Genomic DNA, 14446 nt, shown 5'->3' on the forward strand with positions numbered 1-14446 from the left:
TGTAAATACAACCTATATTTATCTGTTTATTTATTTTCCCTTTCACACTTCCAACTATTTGCACATTGTTACAACACTTTACATAGCCAATAATGTAACATTTCCGTCTATATTCTTTTAGAACTTTTGTGAGTGTAATGTTTACTAATGTTTCCCTTGTTTATTTCCCTTATGTTTATTGTCTATTCCATTTCCTTTAGCAATGTAAACATATGCTTCCCATTACAATAAAGCCCTTTGAATTGAATTGAATTTGAGAGAGAGAGAGAGAGAGAGAGAGAGAGAGAGAGAGAGAGAGAGAGAGAGAGAGAGAGAGAGAGAGTGAGTGAGTGACGGGGAGGAAGAGAGAGCAGGGAGAGAGTGAGCGAAAGGTGTGCTATTCTGATCAGACTGCCATAGAGATGGACAGATTGCCAGATGTTATGAGGAAAGAGTGAGGAGAGAGGAGATAGAGACAAGTTAAGGTGTGGTATTTTAATCTTTCTCTCTACAAATTGACCCCCTCTCTACTCTCTCTTTCTCTGTCCGACTCTCCCCTCTCTCTTTCTCTGTCCCTCCTCTCTCTTTCTCTGTCCCCCTTTCTCTTTCTGTCCCCCCTCTCCCCTCTCTCTGTCCCCTCTCTCCCCTCTCTCTTTCTCTCTCCCCTCTCTTTCTCTTTCTCTGTACCCCCTCTCCTCTCTCTCCCCTCTCAATTTCAATTAAATTCAAATGGCTTTATTGGCATGGGAAACATATGTTTACATTGCCAAAGCAAGTGGAATAAATAATAAACAAAAGTGAAATAAACAATAAACAATAAACAGTAAACATTACACTCACAAACGTTCCAAAGGAATAGAGACATTTCAAATGTCATAGTGTCTATATACAGTGTTGTAACAATGTGTAAATAGTTAAAGTACAAAATGGAAAATAAATAAACAGAAATATGGGTTGTATTTAAAATGGTGTTTGTTCTTCACTAGTTGCCCTTTTCTTGTGGCAACAGGTCACACATCTTGCTGCTGTGATTGCACACTGTGGTATTTCACCCAATAGATATGGGAGTTTATCAAAATTGGATTTTTTTTCAAATTCTTTGTGGATCTGTGTAATCTGAGGGAAATATGTGTCTCTAATATGATCATACATTTCCTCTCTCTTTCTCTGTCCCCTCTCCCCTCTCCAACTTTATCCCCTTCTGCTCTATCTCTCACTCTTCTGTGAGTCAGCACAGAGTCGGAACAAACCAATCAAAACACACTGCAGCTCTGAAACAGCCAATCCCAACCGACAGTTGTGAGGTACATGGAACAATGTTCTCTAGGATGTTCTGTGATCTGGAATATGTGATTGTAAAACAGTAATATGGGTCAATACCCCCCCTCATAGACTAGTTTACATAACACAGTGGTATTGGCTTGTTGTGAGCACGCTGACTGAAGAGCGTTTATCCGGCTGAAGTAGTTTGAACGAGCAGAGCATCTCTCCTCTTTTCCTCTCCTCTATGGGCGCGGGAACAAAGAATGAGAGAGAGAGAGAGAGAGAGAGAGAGAGAGAGGACGATACAGAGAACAGGGCATAGCTATGCCAGTCTATTTCTGGAAAAATAAATGGCTGGTGAATTAATCACAACTATAGGCCACAAACATGCACTCACGTGCACACACACCAGACACATGCACGCACGCGCACACACACACGTACGCACGCGCACAGACTGATACAGGCATACACATGCATGGCCACACGCATGCACACACATAACATTACAATTGTGTAGTTGCCGTTTTTAAGGACTAAAGGACCCTCTCTCTCTCTCTCTCTCTGACTTCTTCGCAGGGCTTCAGAGTTAGAATGAATAGAGAGTTAATCATGCAGCTCTATAGACAGACAGACAGATGCTGATCATACCGGCCGCGTTGCGTGTGCGAGTGTTGCTAAATAAATGTACACATACATGTTATTCTATAATTCCATCCAAACTGCTCGTGCGCGTCAACGAGTGTCTGCGTAGCCAGGCGCTAAAATAGAACTTGGTTCTATTTGTGACGCTTGACGCGCTGCAAGTCCTGCCTGGTTTTTAGGAGCATATACCCACGTGGGTGATTGAAAGATAAATGAGGTCCACCCTCCATTCCAGTTGGTTGCAGTAATGCACCTTAAGGTTGGTTGCCAAAATTCATAGAAGAAGAAGACTGAACTAGGAGAGATTACTAGAAACTAACTAGGCTTCCCCTCTTATCGGAGAAGAGAACACACAATTTTGTGTGACTAAAAATTGGTTGATATTCTACAAAGATCCAGCAAAGAAAAGGACCTTGTACATGTCAGGTAAAATATTGACAAATTAGCTAGCAACAGCAAGCTAGCTAAATGTCCATGAATGTTTGTGTGTTTCGAAATTGTCCCAAAATAAATATAGTTGGTTCAGAGTTCATTTTGATATTTCAACCTGCTTGTCCTGATCGTGTCTGGTGTGGATGGACAAAATCCACATGTGCACGCGGACGCACGCGCGTGCCCGGTGTAGTCGACACGGGTGTTTTCTTTTTTTGGGGGGTAGTCAGCATTTTACTTTAAACAGAGCTAGGTTCCTTCTAGACGGCCAGCAGAGCAGAGCTCTTCTACAGGAGCCTGGTTTGAGCCAAGATATATCCACCTCACCACATAGCAGCAGCTAATGGGGATCCATAATAAATACAAATACAAATACATACAGTCACGACCAAATTATTGGCACCCTTGATAAAGATGAGCAATAAAGACAGTATAAAATAAATAATACAAATACTGAGCTATATTCTATGCTCAAAATTGCTAAATTATATTATTTTATACTAAAACAATTGCTCAGAAAAAAATTGTAAGTAATATTTTTTTTCTCTCAAAAAGATAGGGTTAAAATTATTGACACCCCATTTTTCTCTCAGTAACTGTATTAGTATAAAATAATATAATTTTCCCATGCTCAGTATTTGTATTATGTATTTTATACAGTCTTTTTTACTCATTTCTATCAAGGGTAATTTCGGTCGTGACTGTACATGTGATCCCTAGCACCCTTGTTGTCATGCCAACGGAGAGAGACAGAGACAGAGGTTGTGTGACGTTGGTTATTTTTATTGCTGGATGCCATAGGTAGGAAGTCTAGGTGGAAGCATGCTAAAAACAACCTGGAGCTCTGAGCCAACACACACACACACACACACACACACACACACACACACACATACATTCACAGACAGATGATCACACACAAACACAATGTACTCTGTGACAGTGTTAATGGCCAACTGACATAGGCAGATGGATGTAAGAGAAAAGGCCCTCTCTACCTGTGGAGATGGGAGAAAGACAGACCTCTGCCAGAATGTGACTTTCTCTCTGACCTAACACAACACAGCCCAACACAACGCTCAAGTATTTCCTGTAAGACATGAAACAACAGCTTAACAGAAACAACTGTCATTAATTAGCCAAAAACAGCCCCTGCTGCCATGCCACAATTCTCCCATCACCATGGTAACTGCACACTATGCATTCCCATGTTCTATCCATCACCGTGGTGACCAGTGTGTTCGCAATAAGTCAATTACACACATACATGCTGTGATCACACACTGCAAGCATACATATGCACACGGACATCCACACACACATTTATTGTACACACACTCAACAAAAAAACACAAACACATTGTAGTGTCCGTCAGTGTGTGTATGTGTGCATGTGTGGTGTGTGTGCTCTCTTCCTTGTGAAGACACGTTTCATCTCATCAGTCATCAATAAAGGGGATGATGAAAGCGGCTCCATTGTCAGCATCTACAGCTGGGTAAGCACTTCCTTCCCAATGGGCCATGACACTGAGGATTATATCAACACAAGCACATCTGGGACTGTCAGCCAATGGGAGAGAAGCAGCTAACACAACACAAGTCTGCTAGCACAACACAGCCTCTCCCACTACTGGAATTCCTCTCACTACCATGGTTGGTGGTGAGAAAACGTTCTAAACGGATGCTTCAGCTTTATAGCCCCTGTGACGTGTCTGTGTTACCCCTTCTGTCTGTGGCACAAAACAGCTAGCACAACACAATTGCACAACACAGCACTGCAATGATCAGCTTATAGATGCCTTAAATTCTAGGTGTAAACTACATTTACATTTGAATGAGAAGAGAGACAGACAGAGTAGGAGGAGAGGGTGAAAAGAGAGAGAAATAAAGGGAGGGAGAGAGAGAAAGAGAGAGAAAGAGAGAGAGAGAAAGAAAGAGAGAGAGGGGGAGGGAGTGAAAAGGGAGAGAGAAAAAGAGAGTGAAGGAGAAGGTGCCCCCCCAAGCGAAGGCTCACCTTGATGGATTTGCCGTCCGGCGTTAACACCTCCTCTGACAGCTCCATCATCTTCAGGGCCATGAGTGCGATTGGCTTGGAATGGCTGTCAATCTTCCGGTGGAGCCCGCCCGCAACACAGTAGGCGTCGCCTATAGTCTCAATCTATATGGGGATTGGAGGAGAGTACATGAAGCCATGAGCATTTAATTTGATTTGAGTTCCATATTTTCATCACATTTAAATATTTTCATAATAAAAAATAATAAAACAAGTTGTAAATTTTTTTATCCTGACAGGGTTGATGGCAGAATGAAAATAAACACTCAGACAAGCTGTACCTGACAACAAGAAACACAACTCTCATTTTCAGCCAGTCACAGTCATTTATCCAGAGTAACCATGACAATGGGAACATATGGTTCTCTCTCTCTCTCCTATGTCCTCACATGGAGCAGGAAAAGAGAGAGGGAGAAGTGAAAGTGGAGACGAGAGAAAATTGAAGTAGAAAGAGAGAAGGGGAAGAGTCAAGTAAAAAAGTGGAAGGGTGAGGAGAGAGTAAGGGTGAGGAGAGAGGAAGGGTGAGAAGAGAGGAAGGGTGAGGAGAGAGGAAGGGTAGGGAAAGCAAAAACAGCTGTATCTGTGCTGACTCAAACCCTGGCGAAGGACGAGAGCTGATGTAGTGATAGATGTAGTGATAGATGGAGGGATGGATAGAGGGAGTGATGGTTGTTAATGGACGCACTGGGCCTTGCTGTAAAGCCACTCTGTCAGGCAGCCAGTATTGACACACTGTTGTTAAGCTCCGTTACATTAGCCATTAATCAGTGTGTTTTTCCACACACACACACAGTGCTGATATAAAACACAACTTGATTGGTCCTTGTATTTACCCATGGCAGCACCATTACTCAATTGCACTAAACCTCTCCTACAGTGAGGGAAAAAAGTATTTGATCCCCTGCTGATTTTGTACGTTTGCCCACTGACAAAGAAATTATCAGTCTATAATTTTAATGGTAGGTTTATTTGAACAGTGAGAGACAGAATAACAACAAAAAAATCCAGAAAGACGCATGTCAAAAATGTTATAAATTGATTTGCATTTTAATGAGGGTAATAAGAATTTGAACCCCTCTCAATCAGAAAGATTTCTGGCTCCCAGGTATCTTTTATACAGGTAACGAGCTGAGATTAGGAGCACACTCTTAAAGTCTTAAAGGGAGTGCTCCTAATCTCAGCTTGTTACCTGTATAAAAGACACCTGTCCACAGAAGCAATCAATCAATCAGATTCCAAACTCTCCACCATGGCCAAGACCAAAGAGCTCTCCAAGGATGTCAGGGACAAGATTGTAGACCTACACAAGGCTGGAATGGGCTACAAGACCATCGCCAAGCAGCTTGGTGAGAAGGTGACAACAGTTGGGGCTCCATGCAAGATCTCACCTCGTGGAGTTGCAATGATCATGAGAACGGTGAAGAATCAGCCCAGAACTACACGGGAGGATCTTGTCAATGATCTCAAGGCAGCTGGGACCATAGTCACCAAGAAAACAATTGGTAACACACTACGCCGTGAAGGTCTGAAATCCTGCAGCGCCCGCAAGGTCCCCCTGCTCAAGAAAGCACATATACATGCCCGTCTGAAGTTTGCCAATGAACATCTGAATGATTCAGAGGAGAACTGGGTGAAAGTGTTGTGGTCAGATGAGACCAAAATGGAGCTCTTTGGCATCAACTCAACTCGCCGTGTTTGGAGGAGGAGGAATGCTGCCTATGACCCCAAGAACACCATCAAACATTGAGGTGGAAACATTATGCTTTGGAGGTGTTTTTCTGCTAAGGGGACAGGACAACTTCACCGCATCAAAGGGACGATGGACGGGGCCATGTACCGTCAAATCTTGAGTGAGAACCTCCTTCCCTCAGCCAGGGCATTGAAAATGGGTCGTGGATGGGTATTCCAGCATGACAATAACCCAAAACACATGGCCAAGGCAACAAAGGAGTGGCTCAAGAAGAAGCACATTAAGGTCCTGGAGTGGCCTAGCCAGTCTCCAGACCTTAATCCCATAGAAAATCTGTGGAGGGAGCTGAAGGTTCGAGTTGCCAAACGTCAGCCTCGAAACCTTAATGACTTGGAGAAGATCTGCAAAGAGGAGTGGGACAAAATCCCTCCTGAGATGTGTGCAAACCTGGTGGCCAACTATAAGAAACGTCTGACCTCTGTGATTGCCAACAAGGGTTTTGCCACCAAGTACTAGGTCATGTTTTGCAGAGTGGTCAAATACTTATTTCCCTCATTAAAATGCAAATCAATTTATAACATTTTTGACATGCGTTTTTCTGGATTTTGTTGTTGTTATTCTGTCTCTCACTGTTCAAATAAACCTACCATTAAAATTATAGACTGATCATTTCTTTGTCAGTGGGCAAACGTACAAATTCAGCAGGGGATCAAATACTTTTTTCCCTCACTGTATGTGGACTGACGACACGTTTCAGGGTTGGAGTCAATTGTGAATTTAATTTGAATTGGCCACACCCCACAGGAAGCAGAATTTGAATTTAATTTGAATCAACTGAGATGTGAAAAATGAAAGTCTCATTCATTTGACAAATCTTTTATAAAAAGGACATGCCACTTAGTAATGCAAATAATACACATACCATTTGAAATATACATTTTATTATAACTCAAATATGTCAAACAGTATTTTTCTTTGTCATGAGATATTAAATCACATCAACACCATTATCCCAGAAACCCTAGACCCACTCCAATTTGCATACCGCCCCAACAGATCCACAGATGATGCAATCTCTATTGCACTCCACACTGCCCTTTCCCACCTGGACAAAGGAACACCTACGTGAGAATGCTATTCAATTACTACAGCTCAGCGTTCAACACTATAGTGCCCTCAAAGCTCATCACTAAGCTAAGGACCCTGGGACTAAACACCTCCCTCTGCAACTGGATCCTCGACTTCCTGACGGGCCGCCCCCAGGTGGTAAGGGTAGGTAACAACACATCTGCCACGCTGATCCTCAACACGGGGCCCCTCAGGGGTACATGCTCAGTCCCCTCCTGTACTCCCTGTTCACCCATGACTGCATGGCCAAGCACGACTTCAACACCATCATTAAGTTTGCCGACGACACAACAGTGGTAGGCCTGATCACCGACAACGATGAGACAGCCTATAGGGAGGAGTTCAGAGACCTGGCCGTGTGGTGCCACGATAACAACCTCTCCCTCAACGTGATCAAGACAAAGGAGATGATTGTGGACTACAGGAAAAGGAGGACCGAGCACGCCCCCATTCTCATCGACGGGCTGTAGTGGAACAGGTTGAGAGCTTCAAGTTCCTTGGTGTCCACATCACCAACAAACTATCATGGTCCAAACACACCAAGACAGTTGTGAAGAGGGCACGACAAAGCCTATTCCCCCCTCAGGAGACTGAAAAAATTTGGCATGGGTCCTCAGATCCTCAAAAAGTTATACATCTGCACCATGGAGAGCATCCTGACTGGTTGCATCACCGTCTGGTATGGCAACTGCTCAGCCTCCGACCGCAAGGCACTACAGAGGGTAGTGCGTATGGCCCAGTACATCACTGGGGTCAAGTCTAGGTCCAAAAGGCTTCTTAACAGCTTCTACCCCCAAGCCATAAGACTCCTGAACAGCTAATCAAATGGCTACCCGGACTATTGCATAGTTTTTTTACTTATCTATTTTTTACTTAACACTTATTTTTCTTAAAACTGCATTGTTGGTTAAGGGCTTGTTAGTAAGCATTTAATTGTAAGGTCTACACCTGTTGTATTTGGCGCATGTGACAAATACAATTTGATTTGATTTGATTGTTCCCTTCCATACTGCAGTGTTTGATATAATGCATTAGGGAGAAAAAAAAATCTTCTGATATTTAAAAACATTAAGGGAATTATGAATTATTACAGACAACCGACAACATGATCTTCGAATATTTCCAGACTACTGTAATTATTTAAAATTGTTAATGGAGAATGAGTTTTAAAGATGAAATGTTTCAACCTTATGCTAAATGGTACTAGTCCCCTGTAGCTCAGTTGGTAGAGCATGGCACTTGCAACACCAGGGTTGTGGGTTCGTTTCCCACGGGGGGCCAGTATGAAAATGTATGCACTCACTAACTGTAAGTGGCTCTGGATAAGAGCGTCTGCTAAATGACGTAAATGTAGACGTTGCTATGGTGATGTGTAGAATAACTAAGCCATTTGAATTAAATTCTAATTCCTTTCATTCAAATGCAATTCAAATTTTGCTTCCTGTGGGGTGTGGCCAATTCAAATTCAATTAAAATACAATAATTTAATTGGAATTAAAGAACAATTCGCAACTCAATTCAGAATCGACCCCAACCCTGACACGTATAACACGCATGCAATGAGTGTACAGTATGTGCACGTGCAAACAGGTGTGTGTTCATACCTTATACACGTCCAGTATTCCACACTGGTAGTCGAACAGGTGTGTGTTCATACCTTATACACGTCCAGTATTCCACACTGGTAGTCGAAGCGTGTGTAGAGCTCGTTGAGCATGCTGATGACCTGCATGGGGGTACACTGGGCACACACTGCTGTGAAGCCCACAATGTCAGAGAACAACATGGTGACATCATCAAACTTCCTGGCGGGGACAGACTCCCCCTGCCACAGCTTCTGGGCCACATCACCAGGAAAGATGGAGTAGAGAAGGTCTACTGTCCTCCTCTTCTCCTCTTCTAGAGCTTGGTGTGTCTTTTCTAGAGTGGCCTGGGGAAGAGCAGAGGGATAGAAATACAATTAGTAGAATGGGGATGATGGAGTAAAGATTTAGTGACCGACGCATTTCCTCTTCTTCTAAAGCCGGAGGAGTCCCCTGCTGAATGTCTACATGACAGAATAATGAGTATGAGCACATGTGTGTGTGCGTGCGTGCATATTGCGTGTGTGTGTGTGTGTGACTGTACCTTGAGTTTGTCCATCCTGTTTTTGAGGCCGTCCTGTGCCTTGGCCTGCTGTCCCACCAGTATGACATCACGCGTGGCGTCGTGGATGGGGATGTCTGACAGGTAGAGGCCCCTGCCCATCAGCTCCTCCAGCTTGTCCACCCGGGGGGAACCCAGGAACATCAGAGTAGAGGATTCTGGGGCATGAATCATCTGACCCTTCACCTCCATCACCTGGCAAAGAGAGAGAGAGAGAGAGAGAGGGAGGGAGGGGGGTATTAATGTGATAAAGAGGTCAATGGAATGCAGACCGTGGGAAATACAGTGCCTTCAGAGAGTATTCACACTCCTTGACTTTTTAACATATTTTGTTGTATTACAAAGTGGGATTAAAATGTATTTAATTGTCTTTTTTTTCAACGATCTACACAGTGGAGGAAACATTCTAAAAAAAAAACACTAATATATCTTGATTAGATAAGTATTCAACCTCCTGAGTCAATACATGTTAGAATGACTTTTGGCAGCGATTACTTACTTTCTGGGTAAGTCTCTAAGAGCTTTCCACACCTGGATTGTGCAACATTTGCCCATTATTCTTTTCAAAATTCTTCAACCTCTGTCAAATTGGTATTTGATCATTGCTTGACAACCATTTTCAGGTCTTGCCATAGATTTTCAAGTAGATTTAAGTCAAAACTGTAACCCGGCCATTCACTGTCTTCTTGGTAAGCCACACCAGCGTAGATTTGGCCTTGTGTTTTAGGTTATTGTCCTGCTGAAAGGTGGATTAATCTCCCAGTGTCTGGTGGAAAGCAGACTGAACCAGGTTTTCCTCTAGGATTTTGTCTGTGCTTAGCTCCATTCCATAAATTTTTTATCCTGAAAAACTCAGTCCTTAACAATTACAAGCAAACCATAACATCATACAGCCACCACTATGCTTGAAAATATGGAGAGTGGTACTCAGTTATGTGTTGTATTGGATTTGCCCCAAACATAACACTTTGTATTCAGGACAAAAAGTGAATTGCTTTTCCACATTTTTTGCAATATTACATTAGTGCCTTGTTGTAAACAGGATGCATGCTTTGGAATATATTTATTCTGCACAGGCTTCCTTCTTTTCACTCTGTCAATTAGGTTAGTATTGTGGAGAAACTACAATGTTGTTGATCCATCCTCAGTTTTCTCCTATCACAGCTATTAAACTCTGTAACTGTTTTAAGGTCACAACTGGCCTCATGGTGAAGTCCCTGAGCGTTTTCCTTCCTCTCCGCAACCGAGTTAAGAAGGACACCTGTATCTTTGTAGTGACTGGGTGTATTGATACACCATCCAAAGTGTAATTAATAACTTAACCATGCTCAAAGGGATATTCAAAGTCTGCTTTTTTTATTTTTACCCATCTACCAATAGGTGCCCTTCTTTGCGAGGCATTGGAAAACCTCCCTCTGATTCAGAGGGGTTGGGTTAAATGCGGAAAACACATTTCGGTTGAATGCATTTAGTTGTGCAACTAACTAGGTATCCCCAATTTGCAGGTTTTCCTACTTACAAAGCATGTAGAGGTCTGTAATTTTTATCATAGGTACACTTCAACTGTGAGAGACAGAATCTAAAACAAAAATCCAGAAAATAACATTGTATGATTTTTAAGTAATTAATTTGCATTTTATTGCATGACATAAGTATTTGATCACCTACCAACCAGTAAGAATTCCGGCTCTCACAGACCTGTTAGTTTTTCTTTAAGAAGCCCTCCTGTTCTCCACTCATTACCTGTATTAACTGCACCTGTTTGAACTTGTTACCTGTATAAAAGACACCTGTCCACACATTCAATCAAACAGACTCCAACCTCTCCACAATGGCCAAGACCAGAGAGCTGTGTAAGGACATCAGGGATAAAATTGTAGACCTGCACAAGGCTGGGATGGGCTACAGGACAATAGACAAGCAGCTTGGTGAGAAGGCAACAACTGTTGGCGCAATTATTAGAAAATGGAAGAAGTTCAAGATGACGGTCAATCAACCTCGGTCTGGGGCTCCATGCAAGATCTCACCTCGTGGGACATCAATGATCATGAGGAAGGTGAGGGATCAGCTCAGAACTACACGGCAGGACCTGGTCAATGACCTGAAGAGAGCTGGGACCACAGTCTCAAAGAAAACCATTAGTAACACACTACGCCGTCATGGATTAAAATCCTGCAGCGCACGCAAGGTCCCCCTGCTCAAGCCAGCGCATGTCCAGGCCCTTCTGAAGTTTGCCAATGACCATCTGGATGATCCAGAGGAGGAATGGGAGAAGGTCATGTGGTCTGATGAGACAAAAATAGAGCTTTTGGTCTAAACTCCACTCGCCGTGTTTGGAGGAAGAAGAAGGATGAGTACAACCCCAAGAACACCATCCCAACCGTGAAGCATGGAGGTGGAAAAATCATTCTTTGGGGATGCTTTTCTGCAAACGGGACAGGACGACTGCACCGTATTGAGGGGGAGGATGGAAGGGGCCATGTATCGCGAGATCTTGGCCAACAACCTCCTTCCCTCAGTAAGAGCATTGAAGATGGGTCGTGGCTGGGTCTTCCAGCATGACAACGACCCGAAACACACAGCCAGGGCAACTAAGGAGTGGCTCCGTAAGAAGCATCTCAAGGTCCTGGAGTGGCCTAGCCAGTCTCCAGACCTGAACCCAATAGAAAATCTTTGGAGGGAGCTGAAAGTCCGTATTGCCCAGCGACAGCTCCGAAACCTGAAGGATCTGGAGAAGGTCTGTATGGAGGAGTGGCCCAAAATCCCTGCTGCAGTGTGTGCAAACCTGGTCAAGACCTACAGGAAACGTATGATCTCTGTCATTGCAAACAAAGGTTTCTGTACCAAATATTAAGTTCTGCTTTTCTGATGTATCAAATACTTATGTCATGCAATAAAATGCAAATTAATTACTTAAAAATCATACAATGTGATTTTCTGGATTTTCACAGTTGAAGTGTACCTATGATAAAAAATTACAGACCTCTACATGCTTTGTAAGTAAGAAAACCTGCAAAATCGGCAGCGTATCAAATACTTTTTCTCCCCACTGTATACTTTCCTTTATTATTTTCCCCTCCCCTAATTGGAGTAAACTAATGGACAACAACACATAAGCTTCTACTTCCAGCTTTTACATACTATATACATTTTAAGGACACAGTATATTTTACATTAGTTATCTTGTTATTTTTAGTCCCACCCTTCAGCTCCACTCAACAATCTCCCATCTATCTGTGAACAATAAAAGGGTTAACCCACCCCCTGAGTTTACACACAAGTGCAATGGCAGCACTTTGACCAGAAGTGAAAGCTACATATTGTTATTTAAACCCGGGGAAGCCAGGTCTCTCTCAGGTTCCAGCCCTGGTGTAAGATCCTAGCATCCTCTCTCTCTCTCTCTCTCTCTCTCTCTCTCTCTCTCTCTCTCTCTCTCTCAGTTTTCCTCTCTCTCCCTCTTTCCGTCTGTCTCTCTCTTCCTCTGTCTCTCTCTCTTTCTCTCTCTCTCCCTGGTGTCAGATAGATTATTCCGCCTGTGAGCCCACTGCAGCCTGATTTATTTATAGAACCCTCTCCTAGCTCTGCATAATGCATACAACCTACATCTACAGATCTAACAAACACACACTACCTACATATAGTCTACAGAGAGATAACACACACAAAACCTACATATAGTCTACAGAGAGATAACACACACACTACCTTCATATAGTCTACAGACAGATAACACACATAATACCTACATTAAGTCTACAGAGAGATAACACACACACTACCTTCATAAAGTCTACAGAGAGATAACACACACAATACCTACATATAGTCTACAGAGATAACACACACACTACCTTCATTTAGTCTACAGAGAGATAACACACACACTACCTACATATAGTCTACAGACCAATAACACACACAATACCTACATATAGTCTACAGAGAGATAACACACACACACTACCTCCATATAGTCTACAGAGAGATAAAACACACACTACCTACATATAGTCTACAGAGAGATAACACACACACTACCTTCATATAGTCTACAGAGAGATAACACACACACTACCTACATATAGTCTACAGAGAGATAACACACACACTACCTACATATAGTCTACAGAGATAACACACACACACTACCTCCATATAGTCTACAGAGAGATAACACACACACTACCTACATATAGTCTACAGAGAGATAACACACACACTACCTTCATATAGTCTACAGAGAGATAACACACACACTACCTACATATAGTCTACAGAGAGATAACACACACACACTACCTACATATAGTCTACAGAGAGATAACACACACGCTACCTACACATAGTCTACAGAGAGATAACACAAACACCACCTACATATAGTCTACAGAGAGATAACACACACGCTACCTTCATATAGTCTACAGAGAGATAACACACCCACTACCTACATATAGTCTACAGAGAGATAACACACCCACTACCTACATATAGTCTACAGAGAGATAACACACCCACTACCTTCATATAGTTTACAGAGAGATAACACACACACTACCTTCATATAATCTACAGAGAGATAACACACACACTATCTACATATAGTCTACAGACAGATAACACACACACTACCTTCATATAGTCTACAGAGAGATAACACACACACTACCTACATATAGTCTACAGAGCGATAACACACATACACACTACCTACATATAGTCAACAGAGAGATAACACACACACTACCTACATATAGTCTACAATTTTGCAAATTTCCATTGATCATCCTTGAGATGTTTCTACAACTTGATTGGAGTCCATCTGTGGTAAATGCAATTAATTGGACATGATTTGGAAAGGCACACACCTGCCTATATACTATGTTTTTCAGTGGCAGGGACTGGGAGACTAGTCAGGATCAAGGGAAAGATGAACAGAGAGATCCTTGATGAAAACCTGCTCCAGAGCGCTCAGGACCTCAGACTGGGGCGAAGGTTCACCTTCCAACAGGACAACGACCCTAAGCACACAGCCAAGACAATGCAGGAGTGACATCGGGACAAGTCTCTGAATGTCCTTGAGTGGCCCAGCCAGAGCCCGGACTTGAACC

General features: G+C 42.8%; 1 protein-coding gene across 2 annotated transcripts in view; it reads right to left on the reverse strand.

Moving 5' to 3' along the window:
* Positions 1 to 14446, reverse strand: part of LOC123484307 (guanylate cyclase soluble subunit alpha-2-like) — a 49585-nt gene that overhangs the window by 11299 nt on the left and 23840 nt on the right. For both annotated transcript variants that reach the window (XM_045214504.1, XM_045214500.1), the window contains exons 5-7: positions 9318 to 9530; positions 8848 to 9120; positions 4334 to 4477 (exon numbers count right to left, since the gene is read on the reverse strand). In XM_045214504.1, the coding sequence (XP_045070439.1) occupies positions 4334 to 4477; positions 8848 to 9120; positions 9318 to 9530 (630 nt within the window). The remainder of the gene's footprint in view (positions 1 to 4333; positions 4478 to 8847; positions 9121 to 9317; positions 9531 to 14446) is intronic.

This window comes from Coregonus clupeaformis, chromosome 5 (genome assembly GCF_020615455.1).
Source record: "Coregonus clupeaformis isolate EN_2021a chromosome 5, ASM2061545v1, whole genome shotgun sequence".
Classification (NCBI taxonomy): domain Eukaryota; kingdom Metazoa; phylum Chordata; class Actinopteri; order Salmoniformes; family Salmonidae; genus Coregonus; species Coregonus clupeaformis.